This window comes from Telopea speciosissima, chromosome 1, assembly GCF_018873765.1.
Source record: "Telopea speciosissima isolate NSW1024214 ecotype Mountain lineage chromosome 1, Tspe_v1, whole genome shotgun sequence".
Taxonomy (NCBI): Eukaryota; Viridiplantae; Streptophyta; class Magnoliopsida; order Proteales; family Proteaceae; genus Telopea; species Telopea speciosissima.
Window position 1 is genome coordinate 18822306 of NC_057916.1, and position 22858 is coordinate 18845163.

Genomic DNA, 22858 nt, shown 5'->3' on the forward strand with positions numbered 1-22858 from the left:
GGACCAATGATCATTCATATATGTTTGAACTTTTCTCCGTGTTGCCTGTTTGGTGATTAACACTGAGGCTCTAAATCCAATTTTGCTTGAAAACTGGGGCTTGGTCATTCTGTATCTGTCTTCTCGTCATTTTTATCCCTCCTTCCCCTCTCATTTTTAATTTTCTAGTGAACTTAATGCAATGTAGGACTGGTATATTTGTTGGTGAGTAAGCCTGGAAAAAGAACTCATGTTCTCATGGTTTGAGGTACAAAATGGGAATTAATGTGGCTTCAATATGCAGCACGAAGATGGATGTTAGAACGTAGAACAACATACAACTTTACCATCTCCGTTGACCTGATATATTGTCAGATAGATCTTATTGAACTAGAACAAGAATCTGTTCTGCAGCCACTGAACCGTGGAATATTGACATTGTAGGTGCCTGAGTCCATGTTCGTGTTTATAAAACCTTTGAAACTGATTCCATCACATCAGTGCAAATGCCTTACATCTAGTGTGCCTCTGGGATGTGGGTGTACAACCATTTGAAAATGAGGCAGGGTGTGGGGACATTAGTCCAAAAGAGTTTATATTATTATCACTTAATGCTGAATGGACTTTCTTTTTGATGGATGAATAGTTTAATTTATACGATATTATAACTGACTTTGTATCTTTTGAATCTTTTATCTTGTTTATTTATTATGTAGTCTTAGGAGTTTGCCATTTTAGCATCCTCTTGGTGGGTTGTCTCATTTATTCAATTCTTTTCATTAAAGCTAGTGATTCATGAAAAAAAGACTTTCATAATGTTGTGTTATTCTACTTTGACAGTCTGGTATTCTGCTTTGACGTGATTTCTTGTGCCAATTGTTATTATCCATTGAGTATTTGCCTTTTGTTGATAATATTCGTGGGACTCATTGGTTTCTTCATTGTTGATTAGACTATTCTTGTTCTAGTTGGTCCCTTTTGAAGAGAAAAAATCGTACAAGTACTGCTTTTCCTGAACTTTGCCAGATATAAGTATGTTAGCAGTTTCACTATCAAGTTGCTTGAGGAGGGATTTAATCTACAAGAACATTTGTTTGCATTGCGGCGGTATCATTTTATGGAATTGGCAGACTGGGCAGATCTGTTCATTGTGTCTCTTTGGCATCATGTATTGTATCTCATGGATCAAGTTTTGATTTACATAATGTTAATTATGATCAATGTATTGGCATCTCTGATACCTCTTTTGGGTCTTCAAACCAGAAATGGTATGCTGCACAAGCAAATGAAGGAATATCAGTAATCCAAGGACTACTTAATTTGGCAGTTCAGAGGTCTTCATGTGAAAGAGACCATTACAAGGAACGATTATTTGTGTACATGAAAGGACCGGGCATGATGCCCATTTCTGCTTCCTCTATTGGTATGCATTTTCTTTCTCCCGATGCCAGCTTTTTCTCTAAGTGAAACTGTGGAAGAGAGGTTGCTTAATCTGACGTATGACCAAGGTTTGAAGTTTCAGATTTCGTCCCCATTTTGATCTCTGTCGAAACTGAGATATTTTGGTGAAATTTCAGTAAATTTCGCATAGAAATTTCGATAGTCATTTCAATTTGATTCATGCAAAACTGAAATATTTCGGTAATTTCGCTGAAATTTCAAACCATGTGTATGGCATGGTAATCTGTTTTCCGTTAATTCTTCAAGATATTGAGCTATGTATTGTGATTCAAATGGCAGGAATACATTCCTTTGATTTCATAGGATTGGGTTATAGAGTGGATTGGCCAGTTAATATTGTTCTGACCCCTGATGCACTGAAAATATACGCTCAGATATTCAGTTTCCTGATTCAAGTCAAGCTAGCTCTTTTTTCATTATCTGATGTATGGTGTTCATTGAAGGTACGGTTCTCTATCTGCTGATCTTGTATTCTTACCAACTTCTTTCATTCAACACTAACTTGTCAATGTTCTTTGAGTTTGTATGAATTGCTAAGGTCCCACTTTATTTTCTGCTCTAAATTGTTTATTAGTTCTGTTTTATTGTTAATATAGCACATGGTAGTAAATATTTGGACAAATGTTCCATTTTTCCTAAGATTTAAAATATCAGCTTCCTCGATCGAGAGAGCTCACCAAATCTGACCTCAATTGAAGGTGAACATAGAATTAGTAAGGAAAACTAGTAAGGAAAACTTGAATAACTTCAAATCAGCAATATCAATGGACTCCAAACTTAAATCGATGGAAAGCAACATGGTAAGGAGTAAACTCACCAAATCTGACCCATAATTAGCGAGGTGACCAAGGCGCTGGAAAGGGTCCAAAGTCAAGGTGATACCAACAAGGTGGACCCAGGTGTCCAAAGCACCCGCCTAGGCACCCAAGGTGACCAAGGAACCTAGGCGTCCACTTGATAACTATGATCTGACCTCAATCAAAGGGCTGAAACTATAGTTACAGCAGCAACGACTAGGGGACAGAACTGAAGAAGGAAACTAAAACCGCAAGCTGCTGTACCTCAGTAGAACTAACAGTAGATGTTGACCAAGTATAACAGAATCCTTCACAACAATATGTAGAAGACTGAAACTCACTTTCTACACACAAAAAGCAGTCCAAGATGCAACAGGAACACTCCCATGCAAACTGAGAATATACAGGAAAACAGAAAAGATAAAAGAAGATGAAAAGGAAGAACAAAAGGGATATAACATATGACCAGGGATTCACCCCAACTAGCTGGTGGCAGGATTCACTACCTAGTACACCAGCCAAGGAATCACTACCTTGGTTGCTACTGTTTCACCAGAGGCTTTCAATTTCAGCACTGAAGAAGACATATTTGAATGAGCTACAAAATTGTGGGATGTAACCCCTACTTCATTTTTATTTATAACAAAACAAAGACTGAAATTCAGAATTAGTAAACCTTCCCTGCGTGGGGGGTTACTTAGATGCCAAGAAAAACAGTCCTTCTAGAAAGGATCCAATGACTAATTCACAAAATAGAAAGTATCTAAATTAGAAACTACTACTTAGCTATTGACTTTACTAATAAGGAGCAGATTACAAAATTAGAAACTAGGGTAAATTACACCCCCTCCCCTGTGTTTTCAACAATTACACTAATCTCCCATACAGTTTAAAATGTGTTACAAATAGCCCGAGTCAGTTAGTGTGTCTCCGTTAAGTGGTGACGTCAGCAAGAGTTAGTACATTTAATACCCAAAATACCCTTCACCGGAATTGATGTCCCCCTACTCCCCTAGTAACCGCTGAACTTCATCCCCTTTCCTGCAACTCCATCCCCACCCCTGCTGCTGGTGCAACCCATCTCCCCGCCCACACCCTTGTTGGTAGTGCAACCCATTTCCCCACCCCCACCGAGAATTCTCTCAACTGGGAAGTCAATCCCTTAGTGAGCCCTATTATAATGATGAAGACTATGGTGATAATGTAGTGTCTCTGAGTCTCCGAGAGAGTGCTTGGAAAGGCAGTTTGAATGAAGGAGCTTTTCAGAGTTCACCACCTAACAGTGCTGGTGGATTTGGTAGTCCAATTGATCTTCCCCCTGAAATTTCTAGGCAAACCGTATCCTTGTTATCTAATTGAGTTGACTCAACCTCCTTGTCTTCACTTCTGGTCAACAATTCCTTCTCTTGTGCTTCTTTGTTTGTTGCCGTTGAAGGCTCCTCCTCATTGGTTGGCACTGCTAATGCTTCATTGGCCTTCACTCTCGCTTCTTCTTTAGCCATTTGGAGAACACGGATCAATGCCTCCAGACAGTCCGCCTTGGCATTCCCCCCTAAAGATTTAGGCATCAAATTCTCTGCAACGTCAGCAGGAGTAATATGGGTTTCGTCCAACAACGCTTGAATTGTCTCGAACAAAGGGTGAGCATTTAGGTCCAAATAATTCTTGGCTAGCTCCTTGAACCCTTGGTAGTTGTAGTTTGACATCTTGATGTGCTTGTCCATCCGACCCCTCCTTATGTGAGTTGGGTCTAGTTGATCCACATAGTTTGTGGTGAACACGATAAGCCTCTCTCCTTCGCAGGCCGGCCATAGCCCATCAGCAAGTAGCCTTGCTTCCAAGCCTTACCGATCTTCTTGTAGTAGTCCTTTCTCTTACTGAAGTTAATGAGGTCGTCCATGATCTCCTTCTTCTTGGGCTCCATTGCCAGTGTCTGAAACGTGGACAGGTGCTCGAACACCACAAGACTCCACACCGATTTATTTTAGTCGTGCCAGTTGTAGCTCTTGTTTTTGGTGTGGAGCTTCCGCTGCCGGTTTTTGGCTATGACGGATTTACCTTCTTCCATGACATGGTTGTGGTAAGAGGATGTGATGAGGTCCCTGTAGCGCTTGTGGAAGGTGAGTTTGTAGTAGCGCTTCTCGTTGGAGGCCGAGTAGAAAGAGAATGAATAAGTGCGGGAGACGATCTTGTTGGAAGACCACCAGAGCTTGACGCCTTGGAACTCGTCGGTGACCTGCTCGTAGTCGTCCATGTTGAGCATGAGGTTGCGGGTGTTCCTACTGGCGTTGGCCTTGGAGGGTTATGATGGGGCCATACTTGTGGCGGAGGCTTTGAAGAATTGGTTCAAGTTCAGAGAAGGATTTGTAAAACCAGAGTAAGTTACTGGTTATAGACTTATAGGTACTTTAGGAGGGCCTGGTGGGAAGGAGAGGTTTGTTTGCTTGGGTTTGCCATGGGGGGGATGGAAAAAGGAAGGATTTGAGAGCTGCGCAGATACAGAGAGAAAAGAGGATGATGAACCAGACTTCCATTAGAGAATGTTCTCAAGGCAAATGAAAAGAAGGATTAATGAAGGTGTTGTAATGGTCTAACAAGCATCAGTCGCTCCACCTGAAACCAAACTCAAAACCAATCGCATTCCAGTCTCACTCTCACCCAATGCCTTGGCATAATTACCCCAGTTCTTGAAGGATTCCTCAGGCAAGATAGAGGGAGAGCAAGAGTGGGGGTGGGGAGGTGGGTTGCGCAGGCAGCAGGGGTGGGGGCAGGGTTGTAAGGAAAGGGTTGAAGAGGGAGCATGGGGATGTTTGGGTTGAAAATGAAGAAAAGGGTAAAATAGTCATTCTATTTGGGATGTTTTAGTGTAAGGGTAAAATGGTCTTTTCCAAACTACTAACACCAGGCTAACACCGTCAGCTAGAGGGGGTACGAGTGTAATTGTTAAAAACACAGGGGAGGGGGTGTAATTTTCCCTAGAAATTATTAAGAGTCTATTCAAGCAGCAAGATCTCCACTCCAAACATGGTATCTTCACTGGGGCCCACGCAAGATCTTCTAGGCAGAAATAACCAAGTAGCCAAGCCATGCGCAAGCCTACTCTGTCCACATGCAGGCCTGGTCTAGGACTGGCCCAAACCAGAACCATTGTTTGCTTTATGAGCCAGGTGCTCTAATGTAGACCAGTCACAAGTGATAACCAGTTTACAAAAGGATCGTAAACTTCAAGTCCAACAACAGTAAATACTTCGATCGGTTCTCAGATTTGCAATAAATTTTAGAACAATAAAATAAAAAATAAAAAATCAAAGAAGGGACGAAGAAGATATTGTAGTCTCTCTCAGACCTAGGTCTCTCACCCATGGCCTCTCAACGCATTTTGGTCACCATACTCTCTCACTGTGCAAAGCACAAAGCTATGTTTTTTTTTTTCTTTTCTGAATCTTATTAGTCAAATTCGTGTACAAGGCTGTAGCCACTTACAAACTTTATAGAAGACTCATAAACAAAACTCAACCACTAAAAAAGAAAGGCCTAAACCAATCCTTAACTAATAAAGTAACATAAACTGACTAAGAACTTAAAATAAGGAAAGAAATTGACTCAAAACATGACTCTAACTAAACTAATGAAGTAAATCCCGTTTTCCTATTTTTTACATATATTTTAGGCCTATTAAAGTGGCCCATTACAAAGAAAACCCATGGGATCAAAGGCCCAACACCTACATAACCCAACCCATGGCTTATTTCCAATAAAATAAGCCCTTTAGGTGACTTATCTGCATCATGCTCTTTAGGAGTGTGTAAGCATAGTTGATTTACACAATTCATTGAAAATTTGATTGGTTTTTAAGAGACAAGATGGATCTAAAAGGAATGATCAAAAGGCTGTTCAAATTTTTTTGTGTGGGCTCTATGCATCTTTGAAATTTATTCTAGTCTGATCTAAGTATGAGCAAGAGAATCCTCGGAACCTGTGGCTGAGACATAAGGGCACACCCCAAGGCTCTTTAAGACATAATATTATTCTCTAGAAAGATTCAAAAAAGAGAAAAAAAAAGGTTCATAGTCCTACCATGACAACGAGGTGAACCGATGTGTAATCTGAAGCCCTACTCCATAAGATGATCCACCTTTAACATTTTGGGAGAGCTAAGACCTCCACTTTTGGTGAAATTGGTTTGCCTCATACTTCTCATGTTGGGAAAAGGTCACCATCTTCCTAATCATCGATTTACATGAGGGTGCCAGGAATGTTCAATTCTGAGTTTTCCTCCAACAACTGGAGTTGCAATTTCACTGTTTGAAACAAGTTTCAACAAATAAATCATTTTCCTGAATCTCCTTAGTTGTTGGCGCAACAGTAATATTGCTCCATTGCGACCTACGGGTTTGAGTTGGGAAATGACCTCTCTGCAAAGCGGGGGTTAGGCTGCAGACATTATGACCCTCCCCCGACCCCGCAGTGGCAGGAGCCTCGTGCACTGGGTATGCTCTTCCCTATCTAGAAGCAGGTGCTTAAAGATTAGACCTCAGACGATCTCCCCATTCTGAACCTTGTTAACATTGGTTAATTATAAGTTCTTTGATTGGGATGTCCTATGAAGTTGAAAACAGATAATGCATAGCTTTTCCTCCCTATTAATATGCGTCAGGTATTGCCTGATTCCTGATAGGAGCTTTGTTCATACTGCAAATTTCTCAAACTGGTAGGGACATGAGTATAGATGTGGTACGCATAATATTGCAGCTGATAAAAGGTGTCCCATAATGACCTTACCTTGGTCAATTTACATTTTAAATACATCTAACTTATTATTTTTAATTCATTTGCTATCACTAAAGTTCTGGAGAGTGGAGATGAATGCCAGCTTGAGCTTGAATCCTTTTGCATGTATAATTCTTAAAATTTTCTTCATCCTGTTAAGATTTCCCAAACTCTGTTTCACATTTACCTCAGATTTCTTATGAATACTACATTCTCAAATCTTTACTGAAAAATGAATTGTTAATTGACAGAATTTGGTGCATTCAGTGAGTGAGAATCGTAGACCTGGTGTAGGCGTACAGAATTCGAGTTACTTTAATGTCTTAATTAAGCTAAGGTACACTGAACGATCATTATTGTCTTTCCTTTCCTTTTATTTATTGTATCTCTATTGTTCTCACTGGATTCACCATCTGCACAGTCATGCTCTTTCTCTTCTCTCTTTGTACCTTCTTTTTTTCATTACCGATTGGAACTTTATCTAGGAAGTCATTCCAATGTTTTAATTATCACATACTCAGTTTATTGTGTTGACAGAAGTGCTGCAACACTATGATTACCATTTTGAAATAACAAACCACTCTACCTCTTCCGTGAGACACCCAGCGCCGTTTCAGTTTCATAGAAAGAGCTGGTGGTTGGAAGTTCTATAGGGTAATAGTGGAGTCCCCAGTTTAGAATTCTTATGTTCTTGCTGAAATGGCTTTAGGATGGATGCTAAAGTGTATGAAAGAGAAAAAGAAAACCCAAAGTTGTCATATGTTTTCAGAAAGCATCATTTGGATGAGGACTGGTTTTGTACCATCTTTCCCCCCTAACCGGTGTCTCACCAAGTTCCTAAACAATAGTAGTCAAGGCATTGTCTAGGCAGCCATAGATGAAGGGGTCTAGGGTCACTAAACAGCAAGCTTACAACCCAACCCAAAAACAGGACTAAAAGAACTGATTTACTGTATGGTAAGCTCCTCTTTAACAGTAAGTCGGTAACAGTAGAGCAGTAATAAGCCTAATAATAAGGCTAACAGTGTAGGGATGTTGACACAAGATTAACCCACAGAATGTGTCTGTCAAAAGAATGATATAGCACTACACGGTAAGGTTACTGTGATGACAACCTGCTGGCCACATTAGTAACTAGGGAAACCCATATTTCCTACGGCAATATACTGTTCATCGGATGCAAACAGTAATTAACAGCACAGTAAGATATTCCCACACTCTCAGTTGCAACAGTAAACCAGAAACAGAGTTAATAGAATTACCCCCAAAATAGAAACTTATTGAGAACAGTAATAGCCCTAAGGCCACCCTTGATGGGCCTGGGCCTCTACTTCCAGTCGAAGGTAGGGTTTGACGAGACCTTCAACTCTTCAACAATTTAGCCACATATGATAGCTAGATCATCAACTATGGATGTGAATCAAAATTATAAACATAAGACTCAGTTTTAGAAACTTAATAACACAGAAGTTCATAGCCATTGGATGGCCTTAAAACTACTGTTGAAGGTGGTCATGGATTGGGAGAACAACATGCTAAAAAAAGGGCTTTAGTTAATGGATGGATGGAGGAATATCACCACGTGAAGCTTGCTGCCAGAATCTCCAGAGTAAGGGTGCTGTTGGGTATGCTTGAACTCCAATCTTCAGGTTATTGATGAAATTCGATGGGACAGATTATGGACCATCAACAGCACTTTAGTAGACCTTCAAAGTGGGTATCGGTAGCCTCCAACAGAAACTCAGTTGCAGAGTATAAAAACGGAAACTGAAAAGGCGAAAAACAGAGAAGAAAGGGGAAGAAGAAAAGAGGAGGGGGGGGGGGATGATACGAACAAGGCCTTTCACCCATGGCTGTGGTCAGTCTCTAACTGACCTTGGTCGCAACAAACCAAAAGCTTCTCTTTTTTTCAGTACTTCAAATTGTGAGGTGTTGTGCGGATAGCCTCTCTTTTATTGATAAACAGAAACTCTGGATCCCTCCTTGTGTGGGAAAGGAGACCTCCTTACAATATGACAACCGTTTAATTAGAAACTAAATACAAAAGAGAATCTAACTTGTATCCAAAAAACAAAATTGAACCAATCCTTAAATTAGTAACTATTACATAAAAGAATCTATATTAAAATAGAAAGTAAATAAAACTAATACAAGTCCTACCCTCCCCCCCCCCCCGCGCGGCATGGCTATTTAGCATAGTAGTGGGCCTCAATCTGTCCCATGAAAGTGAACTAACAGCTGGCCCAAAGGTCTCGGTTGGCAGGCTTGATGGGCCAGGCTCGATGGGCTGGTCGGTGCTTGCTCTTTCTTCCCTTCAAGCTCCTCCGACTTGCATCAATAGATCTCCAAGGCAACCCGTTGCCTTGTTTTCACAACACATATCACCCACCTACACTCCCCCTGCATCCATTCCAAAGGAAAGGGTAGGGAAAGGGGGGAAGGGGAAGAAACGGAATTATCAGCAGACATTGCTGCTGTCTCCTCTGTAGAAGCATGGCCAGCAGTGGCTGAGGAAGAAGAAGGGTACCTACCTGTTCTCGCTTGCCATATTCTAATCATATTTTCGTGTTGATCATGGTCATCCAGTATCGAGGAGAACAGGAAGATGCTGTTTGCTCTTTGTCTATCAATGGTTTTTTCCTTTATAAAAGGAAATAATTTTCCATTTCACACATCACTCCATATTTAAGTAAAATGAGTCAAATTCTTTATTTTACACATAAACCATCCTCTGGAATTAAAATGCTATGAACCCTTGGCTTGCCTTGCTGTCATGACAACCATGGAAATTTGTTTTCAATCCTTCTTTCTCTCTCAATGTTAAGACTGCTGTATGGTCTTTGCCTGGGATGGGCTAGCCTATAATTCAAGAAGCTTCCTTTGGATCCATTGATCAAGGATCTATTTAGATTATATTGATTTCATCAAGCATCTTTTAGCTGTTTTTAGGAATTTTAGATTTCTTGTTCTTGCTTATGATTATGTGTTAATTCTTTTCTATCTAAATTTATTGTGTATGCTTTCAACTTATTCTTATGTTGCTTCTGTTGTATTTCAGACTCCAGATGAATCACTTTGTGTCAACTTTACAGCAATATGTGCAGTCGCAGTTGTCGCATGTATCCTGGTGCAGGTTTCTTGACTCCCTTAAGCATCAGGTGAAGGCAACATCTCTTGTCCGAATCTATTCATTTCTTTCATGTGCTAAAAAGTTCCTTACTTTTAATAGTTTATTAGTTTATACTGACGCTAAATGTTATTGTATTGTAATTAAGAATCTAACTGCTTTTATTTGTGGTGCATGTTTTTAGCATGAGTGAAGGTGATGAAATCCTTCATGCTTCATTTGAATTATGATGTTTTTCTGTCTTGTAGTAAAAATTATGAACTCTGAACACTTAGTTCTTATTTTGCACAAGTTTAATAGTCCATAATTTTCTTTTATTTCTATTCATTTATTATTATTATTGTTTCTCTCCCCTCCTTTTGGCAAATTGTAATCCATCCATTACATAGGGGATGTCTGGGTACATTTTGTCTCGTTCCTGTTATAAACATAGAAAATGCAAAACACTATTTTCATTTATATGTTTCTGTTTTTAAAACAAAAATGCATCCCTGGTGAAAACAAAAGACTGTGTTTGTCTGAAAGGAATAAAAAATGTTCCTATGAGATTGATGCACCTGAATGTGCTTGGCTGAAGCGGCACATTGATGAAGTTATGCGACATCGGATGGGGTAAAAGGAGGGGGGAAGGGGTTGGGAAGGACCTTTGATGAAGCTATGCGACATCGGATGGAGCGATGTGGGGTAGAGGATGGAGACTCGATGACGATGGCACAGAGGAGGATCGAGTCGCAGGAGGATGAGAAGCAGAGCATCTTGCAGGAGATCCAGAGAGATTGCAACTGCTCGAGGGACATGGCAGATGCAAAGGGGTGGTGGCCAGGAGAGACAACCTCGGAAGAAGCGATGTGGACAGCATCGGTTGTAGACAGGAGAACCGGTTGCTACCGTTGGACATTGCAGGGTTATGAACCATCGGGAGGGATTTTATTTATTTGTTAGAGGTATCTTTATAATTTAATAATTATTATTTTAATTCTGTTGGTTGTCGATAGTTCTAGAAAAGGCTCAAACTCTATCTTTGTTTTAGATTTCAACTAGGATTTTCTGTTTTATGAGCATTATATAGGTAACCTCATGTGATGAATGAGATAGGAATGGAATAAATTAAGGATTGAGTTTCATAGCTGCTGCTGTAGTTTGACTGCTGGTCGTGTGGTGCAGGCCAGGTTTGGGAAATTTAATACAAGTCCAAGGATTGAGAGAATTTGGGTTTGGGAAGTCTATTAACACTAAATTCACAACATACATGCAGAAACTCAGGTCTAACAGCAACCATAAATTATGAAAATTTCCAAATACAAGTGCAGAAAATTCATTCTGAGGATTCAAGGAAATTTAATAAAGGATACATGATAGGTCAGTACCTTCCTTTGCTGTCCCATGAGTTGGAGTGTTGTGATCAAGTGCTAAGTCACTACCGAACTCCAAAGAATGTGTCCCTAGTGCCTCCTTGCTGTTAATTGATGAATCCCCATAGTGTTTGGGGCAATAATTTAAGACTGTGATGCAGCACCCAGTGCCCACACCTGAAGGAAGAAGAAGAAGAAGAAGCAGCCCTGAAATTAGGGCTTAGTTTGGGAGCCATAGCTTAGGTTTGCATTTTAGTAATTTCCATACTGAGTTTTTATTTCAGCTTATTTGTCAACTTAAATTGAACCGGTTCAAACCATGGTTCAATTTAAGTGATTTTTATTGAGTCTTTTATTTTAAGTTGTTAGGGACAATTAGGTCTTTTTATTTTATGATTTTAAGTTGTTTTATTAGGTCCCCACCTCTCCACGATTTACGTGAGGGAAGTAATTAGATTGTATTAGGATTTGGCCATTGGCCTTCTATTATAAATATTGAATATCGTGGGAGGCTCCCCCATAGTTGATTAATTAGAAAAAAAGAAGACTTTGTGCTGCCGCCATTGTTGCTGCTGCTGCTCCTTGAGAGCTTGCATCCTTGTAGTTCTATCAAGGTGGAAAGGGTAGGTGGATTTCCTACGACTCCTTGCGCCGTGACGGCCATGAGGATCCCTAAGTTTGAAGGTGGTTCTATCCTTCTAAGTTTTCAGCTGCTGCCATTGAAGAACCTGCAATTCCAGTGAGTAATTAATATTTTCAGTCATTCCCTTCTCCTAATCCTCTACAGCCTACCCTACAGCCCCCTTTTTATGTTATTTGAATTCCTAAACCCTAGCCTCATCTATAACCTGTCCAGCCCAATTCCCTTCATCAATCTCATCCAAACTTCATCCACCGCAGCCTTACCTCCTCCCCTACACTCGACAGTAACCCCTGCCTCATCCTTACCTTAAACCCTAGAATCCCCCTCACCTCCATTAAAACCTAGAACAACCTAAAACCTGCCCAGACATAACCAGCCATTAAAAACCCCCCATATTTGGATCGAACATCCCTCTCCCTATTTGGGAAACTCGACCTAAACCCTAGACCAAACCCTCCACTATAAACCCTAAGAGTCATCACTTTCCATTTTCCCAAAACCCGAAACCCTAACCCTAAATTTCTGAATTTTATTTTTTTATTTAAACATCATCAAACCTATACCATTAGCTTCCTCTAGACCTGCCTATCATTACTAAATAAGATCCAACCTCAATACCCTACCCATAACCCTAGAAATTGACCTAAACTTCAATTATGCCCTATTGCAATTGAATAACCAGAGCCCCTTGGTTGCTTTATTATTAGATCCTGGATATTTGGTCTCTAGTAGGTCCTTTGCCTATCTAGAGCTACATTAGACTGTTATGAAAATTGGTATACTTTTTTCTTGGGTGAATAAATAATTTAATTCATTACCAAAGGAAAAGAAAAAGGGGGGGGGGGAGACAGAGCGTACAAGGGGACAAGGCCACAAACGAATTACAAGGCCCACTTGGGATTCTGGGAGGAGGCTAAGCCTGTAAAAACCAAAGCCCAATGGGCAAAACTCAGAGAGGAAGCCCAAGAAGCACAAAAGCCCACAAGAGCTTAGAAGCCCAATAGAAAGAGGAGGGCAGCCTAGTCATTTCAAGGTTGGGAACCACAAACCCTAAACTAACTTTCTCATCTCATCTTGGATCAGCCGCTGAGACGAAACGGAGCATCACCGGAGCCAAACAACCAGCTGTTGCAGAGGGGCGCTGGCCAAGCGGAAGATCACGACCAAGCTTGAAGCAGGCCAAGCGAAGGTGACAGCCACGTCGAAGAGGCACCGACCTTGCAAAGGGTAACAGCGAAGCGGCTGCTGGCCGAGCATAGGTTACAGGTGGCAGACAATGCAGCTGGTAGAAGCACGGCGTTAGCCGAGCGAGCCAGGCAGATCAGACAGAAGACTGACCGAGAAGAGTTTGCGGCCAAGCAGAGCAATCCAAGAGGCTGACGACGAGCAACGACTGAGAGATCCGACGATGAAGAACGTCTGGCGAGAGAGAGAGAGCAGGCAGGGCTATAGGCGAAGAGACAAGTCATCAGACCAAGCGAAGCAGGCAACCAGCTAGGGAGGCGACCCAGCAGAGCAGTTGACTGAGACGAAAGCCCACGAAGCATCGCGACCTGGAGAGACCCCAACGAGCCTGGAAACAGACCTAGCGGGAGGGCGACTTGCAGGTCGGAAAACCAGGCAAGACAAACATCGACTATACAACAACCCGAGCGGGCTGTCAACAAGTAGGACTGCAAACAATCAAGGGTGATGACTACTAGCACTTCGCGGGTTTGAACGAGGAGACCAAGCTCAAAACCCCAAAGAAGAAGGGAAGAGAGAGGAGGAAGAAAGGAAAGGAGAGAAGCCGAAGAAGGAGAGGAAAGGAGGAAGAAAGGAAGGGCGAGAGGGGGGAAGGAGGAGAAAGAGAGAAGGAGAAGGGTTAAAGAAGGGGGAGGAGCAGCCTGGCCATGAGGCCGGGCTGCTCCTCAGTGGCGTCGCAGGGTTTTCTCTTATGTCGTTAGGTTTTTTGGGCCGAAAATTGGTTTAAATTAAGTTTAGGCTAGTGGGAAAAGTTAAATTTCTTGAAGTTTTTAAGTCAAAAGATTGTGAAACAGGTTTGGAAATCCACATCAAACTACAAACCAGTCCTATTCTACCCCAAAGTGAAGGAATACAGTGGAGAGAGAGGGCAGTAGCCTATGAGAATTGGGGGGGGGGGGATTGAGCTTCACACCAACTTGGATTTACTCCAAGGTTTGCAGGGAATCTGATGCAGCTCGAGTTCTATTGCCAAAATAAGAAACCAAGTACAAGATAACAAGGCCCATTAGAAAAGAGCTGTTGGAATAGAGCTGTTATAATAGAGCCATTGGAAATGTCTTGGAAAGAGTGCATGGGGAAACTGGAGTGGGCATTAAATGTTCATCATCATGACTACATCAAAATCACTCATGCTACAGACAATAGGAGAAAATCTCACAAGTTCCAGACTTCCAGTATATCTTCATTGCCTTCCATCCCTGAATACAGTCTTTTAAAACCCAAAATAAAAAAGATAAATAACTTCCTAATAACTACTTTTCTAGCAATAACTCTCTAATGACTACGTCTCTGGTAATAACTTCCTAATAACTACTTCTTAGCATTACAACATTAATACATAACAGTTTGACACCAAATAAAATAAAACAAACTACACATAAGTAAATAGAAATATGCATCCACACAAGTTAATAAGGGACATCTAGCCACAATGAAGTGATGTGTGGCTGTGTACGTTTTGTGTCTCCTCTAATATGTCCTAGATCCTTGAGTGATGTCCTCATCCTCGATCAGTTCCTCCCCCTCCATTGATCCAGACCTGCTTCTCCTCTCAGAATTGCCAATTCTTCTTTACAATTGGATTTTATTGCTTTGGTGGGCCATAGCGACCCAAAAGTAGGTTTTGGAACCCAGGGTTGCATTACAGTAATTTTTATCCTTTAACTGAAAATAAAAGGTAGAAAGAAGATGTGTGTAAGTACCGTGGTCCTCGGGACGAGGGTTCCTCAGCCTTTTGGCGACAAGGATTGGCTTCGATGAATAACGGCGTATCGTTCTGATATATCATCATGGGGATTGGGATCATGCTTTATAAAGTAATGGAGTCGCCACCTAGGATTAGGGCTTAGGACCCAATGGGTGTAGCCCTATCCGGGGTTAGCGGAAAGGGCTACGTGATTCCATATGGTCTGGTCAGAGATTCAGGGTAAGTAGTCAGGTTACGAGGGTGGGAAGGTGTTAGGCACCCACCTCACCCGGATAAACCGGTCTTTCTACTAGATGCTGGTTTTCGAATATTCTCCCTTAATAATATATCCTATACTAACATGTAAGGCTAAGTTATGATGCACTAATCATGACAAAGAAAGAAAAATCATTTACTATGTACACTAAAACGAGTTACTTTAATTGTCTACATTATGCCAAAAATAATGAGAGGGAAAGAGACAGATACCTGTCTAGAAAGGCAAGAAATAAATGAAAGCGCACTGAGGGCGAAATATGTGATGTTTCACGGCCCAGGTGGAGACGGACATCAGCTTATCTCTCTCTTGTCGGACAGGATGAGGCTATACGAGATGAGTTTTGTCCCTCAGACTTCGGGCAGAGTAACGGCTATATAAGGGATTCTTGTTATCTGTATACAGACAGAATAACGGCTGTGAAGGGGATTTTTCGTTATCCGTACACTGACGGGATAACAATACCCAAGAGCAAAATCGCTCTATGCTTGGATAGGTAACCGAAGGATCTACCCACGTCGAAGAACTCCACTCACTCACATACGAGGGAAAGACGGAGGAAAAGAGGGTGAAAAGGGGGCAAAACAAGCTCTGGAGGGTCTCCTTACCCGAGAAAAGCTTTTCTTTTGGGGTAGGGGGACTCTCCTATTTATAGGGAGAGGTCCCCTCTCTCTCCTGGCCAGATAAGTCCTCCATCTCCACGGCGCCGTGGGTGACGTCAGCAAGCTGATGTCACACCCCCTCGTGGCGCCGTGGAAATTCGGTACAAATCCCCACGGTGCTGTGGGAAGGAGCCTACGGTGCCGTGGGAAGGAGTCCACTGCGCCGTGGGGGCGCAGTGCCATTTTTCCTTATTTTTTGGGTTTTTGGCTCCCTTCTGACTCTTCAGAAAATTTTCTATCGGGGGAGGGTGAGCAGTACCTCCTTCAGCATTTGGTAAAAGGGTCTGATAAGTCATTTTAGGGATGTTAGGGTGATTTGGTTCAGATGTAGGGACAAGAGTCCTTGAGAGAGATATCGATGTCTGTCCGTGTCCTGTTGTCATCATCGCCGGGGGGTGACAAAATCCAGTGTCTACAATGTGGAAATCAGATGATCTTTTCAAAACGTATGTAGAGCAATATTCTTTATTAGAGATTACGATCCGGAGAAAAATGAGGATAATGTAGAAGAGGATCGTTTAACCGTAGCAAGAGCCCAAAAATTTGAACGTTTCTTATTACAACTCTGAAGTGGCAAACCCTTGGGTAAAAATAGCACATGGCGCCGTTAATAAGCTTAAATGTTTTTTTATGGTTCCCATGTTTTTTGAACTCCCCTCTCTGAAAAGAAGGGTGGTAAATGGAATGGATCTTCTACCGATTGGGATCTGATAGATCCTACTTATCTTTCTTCGATTGGAGGCTCGGATTTTTAGGCCATTCTGGTTGTTCGATCGCGGAATTCCATAGCAGTCCTTCAGATCTCTTAGCAGACCTGGGCTTTCTGTCCTAGAGTCTTGGTGTTGTCTTGAAGGAGTAAAGAATGCTGAATTTAAAGTTTATCAGGGTTTGTCAGAGAAATGAATCATTATATTCCATCATCAAAACTTTAAAAATATACTGAGAATGAAGTTGTATTGTTCTGAACATTTGATTATGTTGGCTGAGATAACATTTGAGGAATGTTGTTTGGGGTCATCTGACCTCCCCTGCCCCCTTCTTTCTTGTCCAAGATGAGAGTCAAACACCTATAATCTGTGTTATGTTTTATGTTCTAGAAATTTTTTTCTTTGGCCTTTTCTTTTAGGAATATTACCATATAAGCATTCATTTCTTGCTTTCACTCTACACAGGTCAAAGATATGTTGGATCTGGAGTTGGTGCATATGTCGTATCTTGCTGATTCGCTCAACATGTAAGTTGAACTGTCCATGGCTTGAAATATGAGATTTTCCTTTTAAGAATATCCTGGGTTAAATTTACAGTATATCATTGTTCCATCTGAATGACATAAAACATCCTTTGAATTATATTCTCTTCAAGAAATTGAAATGTTAATTAAATTGCGTCCGGTTCGTTTATCTGGAACGTACAGCTTGGGCTGATGATCAGATATGACAAGAATCTTGGTTTTACTAACGTACACTTGATGGGAGGAAATGCTCAAATGAAGAGGGCTAGAGAAGTGCTGTCCATTCAGTTATGAGATTCGCATGATATTTTTGCATGAAAGAGGGGGAGATTTTCTTTCTACCTATTGTGTGAAAGTGGAATATAAGACTGAAGATTGATGAAGCACAAAAATAGAGAAACAAGGGAAGAAAGAAAAGCGTAACAAACACACTATATCTAGGTTGTTCATCTACAGTGGCTAGTGATGTGTAAGCAGGCGAGAAAAAAACCTAGTAATCATGGGTTTATTTTTTAGCAGTTTTAACATGTCAGAATATTTCTTAATGTTTTCCCTTTACCCATCTGTTGTGTAAAAAATTTGAGTTTGTTTTGTTTTGATATTATATGTTTATTCTAGTTTGTTAAAATTTATTTGACTTTAGTGATTAATCTACCTACTTAACTGATGGTTATAACATGCATGTGTAACAATTTACCCATTGCATATATTTGTATTTGATAAATTGAATCAGATTTTAAATAAAAATAAAAGGAGTATTTTAACCAGCAAATGAAAATATCTGAGCAAAACAACTTTTGGTATCCACTGCACCTGTCCTTGAGGATGTAGATCTATGAGGAAAACAAAATTAACATAAGAAATTTCTAAATGAAAGGAAATATTTACATGTGTCAGATGATTCAGGTCATCATTCTTCCCAAAATATTCAAAGTATATCTTGAATAACTTAGTGTACTTGTTTATTTTTTAAGGGTAAAGGCTGGGCACGCCGGTGCTGTTCCCAGCCTGAGTCTGTCTCTCCCACCCCTATGGAAATTCCCCCCCCCCCTGCCCTCCACCCTCTCCATTGGGCACAGCTGCTAGCTCCAGGAAAGCAAGCAGCGTGCCCAACCCTCTCCCTTCTTTTATACTTGGTACTTTTGGGGCATCTTTTGGTATTACAGTAAAAAATGTTAATCCATTTTAACCTCATTGGTAACTTTATGGCTGTAAGTATATCAACCCAAAATATAATTATTGGCAACTATTTTTTCTATAGAAATTGTGTAAACTCTTGAATTCCTTTGACTTATTTAAATGAATAATTTCATGAGAAATTCGAAGAATGTTGCATTTAATGGAGAGAACAAATTCCTTTAGGTGTGGGAACAAGTTGACCGGGTCTGCCGTGGGTTGGTACTTTGTTGCCGATTCTCAAATCTGTTTTTCTGGGTGCATCATCACTGGAATCAATCCCCATTTCCCTGAACTGGTAAACCCAAAACCAACCCAGTTTTACTATATGACAGTTTCTTATCTGGTATGCACACATGTCATAACTCATAAAACAACTTAGTCGGCCTAAAATTGTGAACCCAGATGATCTAGGATGTTGGGCTATAAGCCTATAATGTTTGTCCAAGCTCAGTTTAAAGCCTAGTAGACTCTGGTGAAAAAGGTATAGTGGACCCGAGTGATCTATTTGGGTTGGATGAAAATGGGCCACCCTTATTCTTCTCCATGAATGATCTAAACCATGTAGTGAGCCAGGTAGCTGTAGTGTACAAATTATGATATAGAATATAGTAGCAAGAGCGCACAGTCCAAGATCCAATCTTTCTTCCTGATTCCAAAAGAAGTGCTCATCCAGATGCTGTTCTAACAAATCATATGCTTTTGTTGGTTTTTTATATTTGATTCATCTAAAATCTCTTGGATGATTTCTCATTGTTTGCTCACTGCATTCCCTTAACAATATTATGATTCTGTTCTTGAGTTTTGTTTCTCAATGTGATGGGATTCTAAATTACCTAAGACACTAGGGTTTAAATCACCAAATAATTTTCAGAATTGCAGGGATAGGAGTAGAAACCAGCAACAGAGAAATACTTAAAACAGAAGGAAGATTGGTCTGATGTGACCAATTTACAAGTCAAGTGGACTGTTTGGCAGGGAGATTACTTCAGTAAATTTTCCGAACAATCCAATGGTCAGATTTGCAGTTTCTAAAGAATTCTTTTGAGAATTGGATTCTTGAAAACCCAAAAAACTGCAGAAACTTTACAGCAGGAACTTTATGGATTTAAACACAACTAATAGATGATCTGACGGAATGTATGAACAGCAAGCAATAGCCTTAACAACTACTAGAAATCAGAACTAGAAAACAGAGTTCAGGGAAACAAGATTTGAAGAATGTTAGTGCAAGTAGTAGAAGACTGAAATCAATTCAGAAATTTATTGTTTTTAGACAGAAATTAAAGAGTCTCCAGAAGAATAAGTTGGTGGAACTACAGAGCAGAATCAGCCTGATAATGAAGGTGACAGTTAATAACAGATCATCAAATCTTAAAAAGAAATTGCTGGTAAAGTTAAGAGTTTAGAACTTATGAGGTTGAATGAGAAATAGGAAATAAGAGAGAAACGTTCAGGAATCCACCAGATCCTCGTTAAACCACAGCAAAGCAACTTTTGAATCCACAAGTGTCAAGACTCAGAAATCCACTGAGCTGACCTGGGATCCACAGAACCAAAGTGCAGCCAAAGCCTTTCTTCATTAAACAAATCGATGGGAGGCTGTTCAGCCTTTAGGATCTTGCATAACTAACTGCTAGACTAAACAAAATCAAAAAAGGAAAGAACAAATAAAAAAAGAGGGAAAAGATCCCCATGCCTTCTCACATCCTGACCATGTGGGTCCTGCACTGACACTTTCTCTCTCCTGGTCATGTGGGCCGCTGTTCACAAAACTGTTTCCCATTCTGTGATTGATGTGGCATAGGAGATTCCCCCCACTCTTGTAGCTTGGAGAACCTTCTCAAAATAATAAAGGAAATCTCCTCCCTTGCGTGGAATGAGTAGGAGTTCTTTCACATGCTGGGAAACTGAAACTTAATCAGGTCTGGAATCAATTATTGTTATCCAGCCTGTCTAAACAACTGTAAAGTAAAAGAATAAAAGAGAAAATCTCCAAAAAACTATTCCACAACTTGTCTAGAGATAAGATTTCTGTAGTGATCGAAATTTGGAAAATCTGGAGCTGCAAGCCGTGTAGAAGACTCCAAACAGCTCTTCATGAATCCTGGTTCTTCTGACCCATCCTTGAACTGGAGGGGTTGGTTTGAACCAGACCAACCACAGGGGATTCTTTTTCTCTTCACTCTGCTGGAAATCTGCTTCACAATGTTCCGTACTCCACTGTTTTGTCCAGGCATTTTATTATTTTTATTAATTTAACCTGGTAACAAAAAAAATGTTACATTAGTTTGCAAGAAACATGACAATTTCCATGTCTACATTTTTCCCTGCATAGGTATATCTCATTTCCAGTTTCATATGATTCTGACTGGAGAATATGTTTCTGTTGCAGATGTTTCTTGTCTGGTGAAACACAACCTGTGGCTAGCATCATTGAGAACATTTTGCAGTGTGCACTTGATTTCCACTCTTGTGTTACTCGGGATATTTGTGGGGTTGCATCAGAGCATGAAGATTCACAAAAGCTGCTTGCTCGGATAAACTTTTCCCAGGTGAGATCCAACATCTTTTCTGTTTTTTCTATTAGTTGTATGTTGAAGCCTTTACAAATTACAACTTGGTAATATCTGTTGGAGAAAATTAGTGCCTACAGAACCAAGACACTTTTTAAAGAGATGTTACATAAAAATAAATTTTCTAGAAAGGTGAGCTCCTTGTAATGTAGAATTGTAGACCAGTCACAAATGATAACCAGTCTACAAGAGGATCGCAAACTTTAGGTCCAGGAACAATTAATACTTCGATCATTCTCAGAATTGCAGGAAATTTCAAAACACAAAAAAAGAAATCGAAGAAGGGAAGAAGAAGATAGGATAGTCTCTCTCAGACCCAGGTCTCTCACCCACGGCCTCTCACCATGCTCACGGAGCAAAGCACACTGTTTTTTTTTCCTCAAATCTCATTAAGCAAATTCGTGTACAAGGCTGTAGCACCTTGCAAAGTTATATAAAAGACTCAAGAACATACTGAAACACTAAAAAGGAAAGGCCTAACCCAATCCTTCACTAATAAGGCAATATAAACTGATTAGGAAACTAAAATAATGAAAGAAACTAACTCAAACAGGACTCCAACTAAACTAATAAAGTAAATCCCGTTTTCCTACTTTCTACCCATATTTTAGGCCCATTAAAGTGGCACATTACAAAGAAAACCCATGGGATCTGTTAAAGTTTACCGATTCCATGTTGTAAGGGGTACATGACTGTTGGTAGAATCGTGGGTTAGAAAGAGAGAATGAGAGAAAATAATGTGTTGTATTCATTCATAGGTATGAATAGAGGGGAAATTACAAAGAGACTAAACTAGGCGATGTGGGACTAAAACCCACATAGCTCACTTACACTTAATAACAAAAGAAGAATAAAACTACCCCAAAAAGACCAGAATACCCCCACGGTATTCTAGACTACATATTTCGACACTCCCCCTCAAGCTGGATTATACGAATAAGCAAAGAAAGAAGATCCAACTTGAACTAAAGAAAAATAACTCCTAATAATGCTAACACTCCCCCTCAAGTTGGCGCATACAAGATACTAATGCCCAACTTGAACAAAAAAAGGGAAAAAACGAAGTTGTAGCAAGATCCAGCTTGACAGATGAATGCAGCTCCCAAATAAACCTTCATGAACTTGAAAAAAATAGGTCTTCAAAACCTGGGCAGACTTGAGCAGTAAACTTTCACCAATCTTTAACAGCTGTCCAGTGATGAATCTCTGACTGATAATCTTGAAGATAAGCAACTAGGGCAGCAAGCAGATGAATCAAGCGGCAAAAAAGATCATGCAGCGGAAAAAATCAACCCAACTGTAGAACCTCATATAGGCAGACAATAACCAAACATCTTCAATACTTTAATACTTCAATTTCCCCCTTACGACAAACTCGACCCCAATAACAAAGTAGATAGCCACTGGCAATGGTGAAAACTCTGATCTTCTATGTTTTGCACCAAGTGTTCCTGCAAGTTCTGCTTCTACAATGTTTGCAGGTGTACTGTACATAGTCCCCCCCTCACGTGTAGTACACGTGGACATAACAGAGATGATGTAAGAGATAGGGCAAAAACATAATATTCCAGAATTTTCCAAGAGGTGCTAAGGGTAATGGAAAAGGAAGAAATGGCAGATTAGAGAATACCATTAACTTCCAAAGGGGTTATGGGTATATGCCAAAGGTATGTTTTGGGAGGTGGTGAAGTGAAAAGAGCAATGGGATAATGAACCATGGACAAAAACAATGCAACACAGTAATCTTCAACCTCTTTCAATCGATCAAACTAATTCCAAAACACCAATCTCCAATGATCTGATCTGAATTATTAAAAAACAGGTCTGATTTTTAGAGGGATAAGGCACCATTCTTCAAAAACTTGATCGATCTTC

General features: G+C 40.4%; 1 protein-coding gene across 3 annotated transcripts in view; it reads left to right on the plus strand.

The window, feature by feature from the left end:
- The window catches only part of LOC122669702, a 36448-nt gene that overhangs the window by 4677 nt on the left and 8913 nt on the right, over window positions 1-22858 (plus strand). The window contains exons 7-13 of one of the 3 annotated variants that reach the window (XM_043866540.1): window positions 1006-1147; window positions 1243-1402; window positions 1720-1883; window positions 7259-7344; window positions 10066-10165; window positions 17173-17234; window positions 20803-20962. In XM_043866540.1, coding sequence (XP_043722475.1) covers window positions 1006-1147; window positions 1243-1402; window positions 1720-1883; window positions 7259-7344; window positions 10066-10165; window positions 17173-17234; window positions 20803-20962 — 874 coding nt within the window. Of the gene's footprint in view, window positions 1-1005; window positions 1148-1242; window positions 1403-1719; window positions 1884-7258; window positions 7345-10065; window positions 10166-10318; window positions 10343-17172; window positions 17235-20802; window positions 20963-22858 lie in introns of those variants that run through there. The other 2 variants (XM_043866548.1, XM_043866557.1) reach the window with 2 other exon arrangements.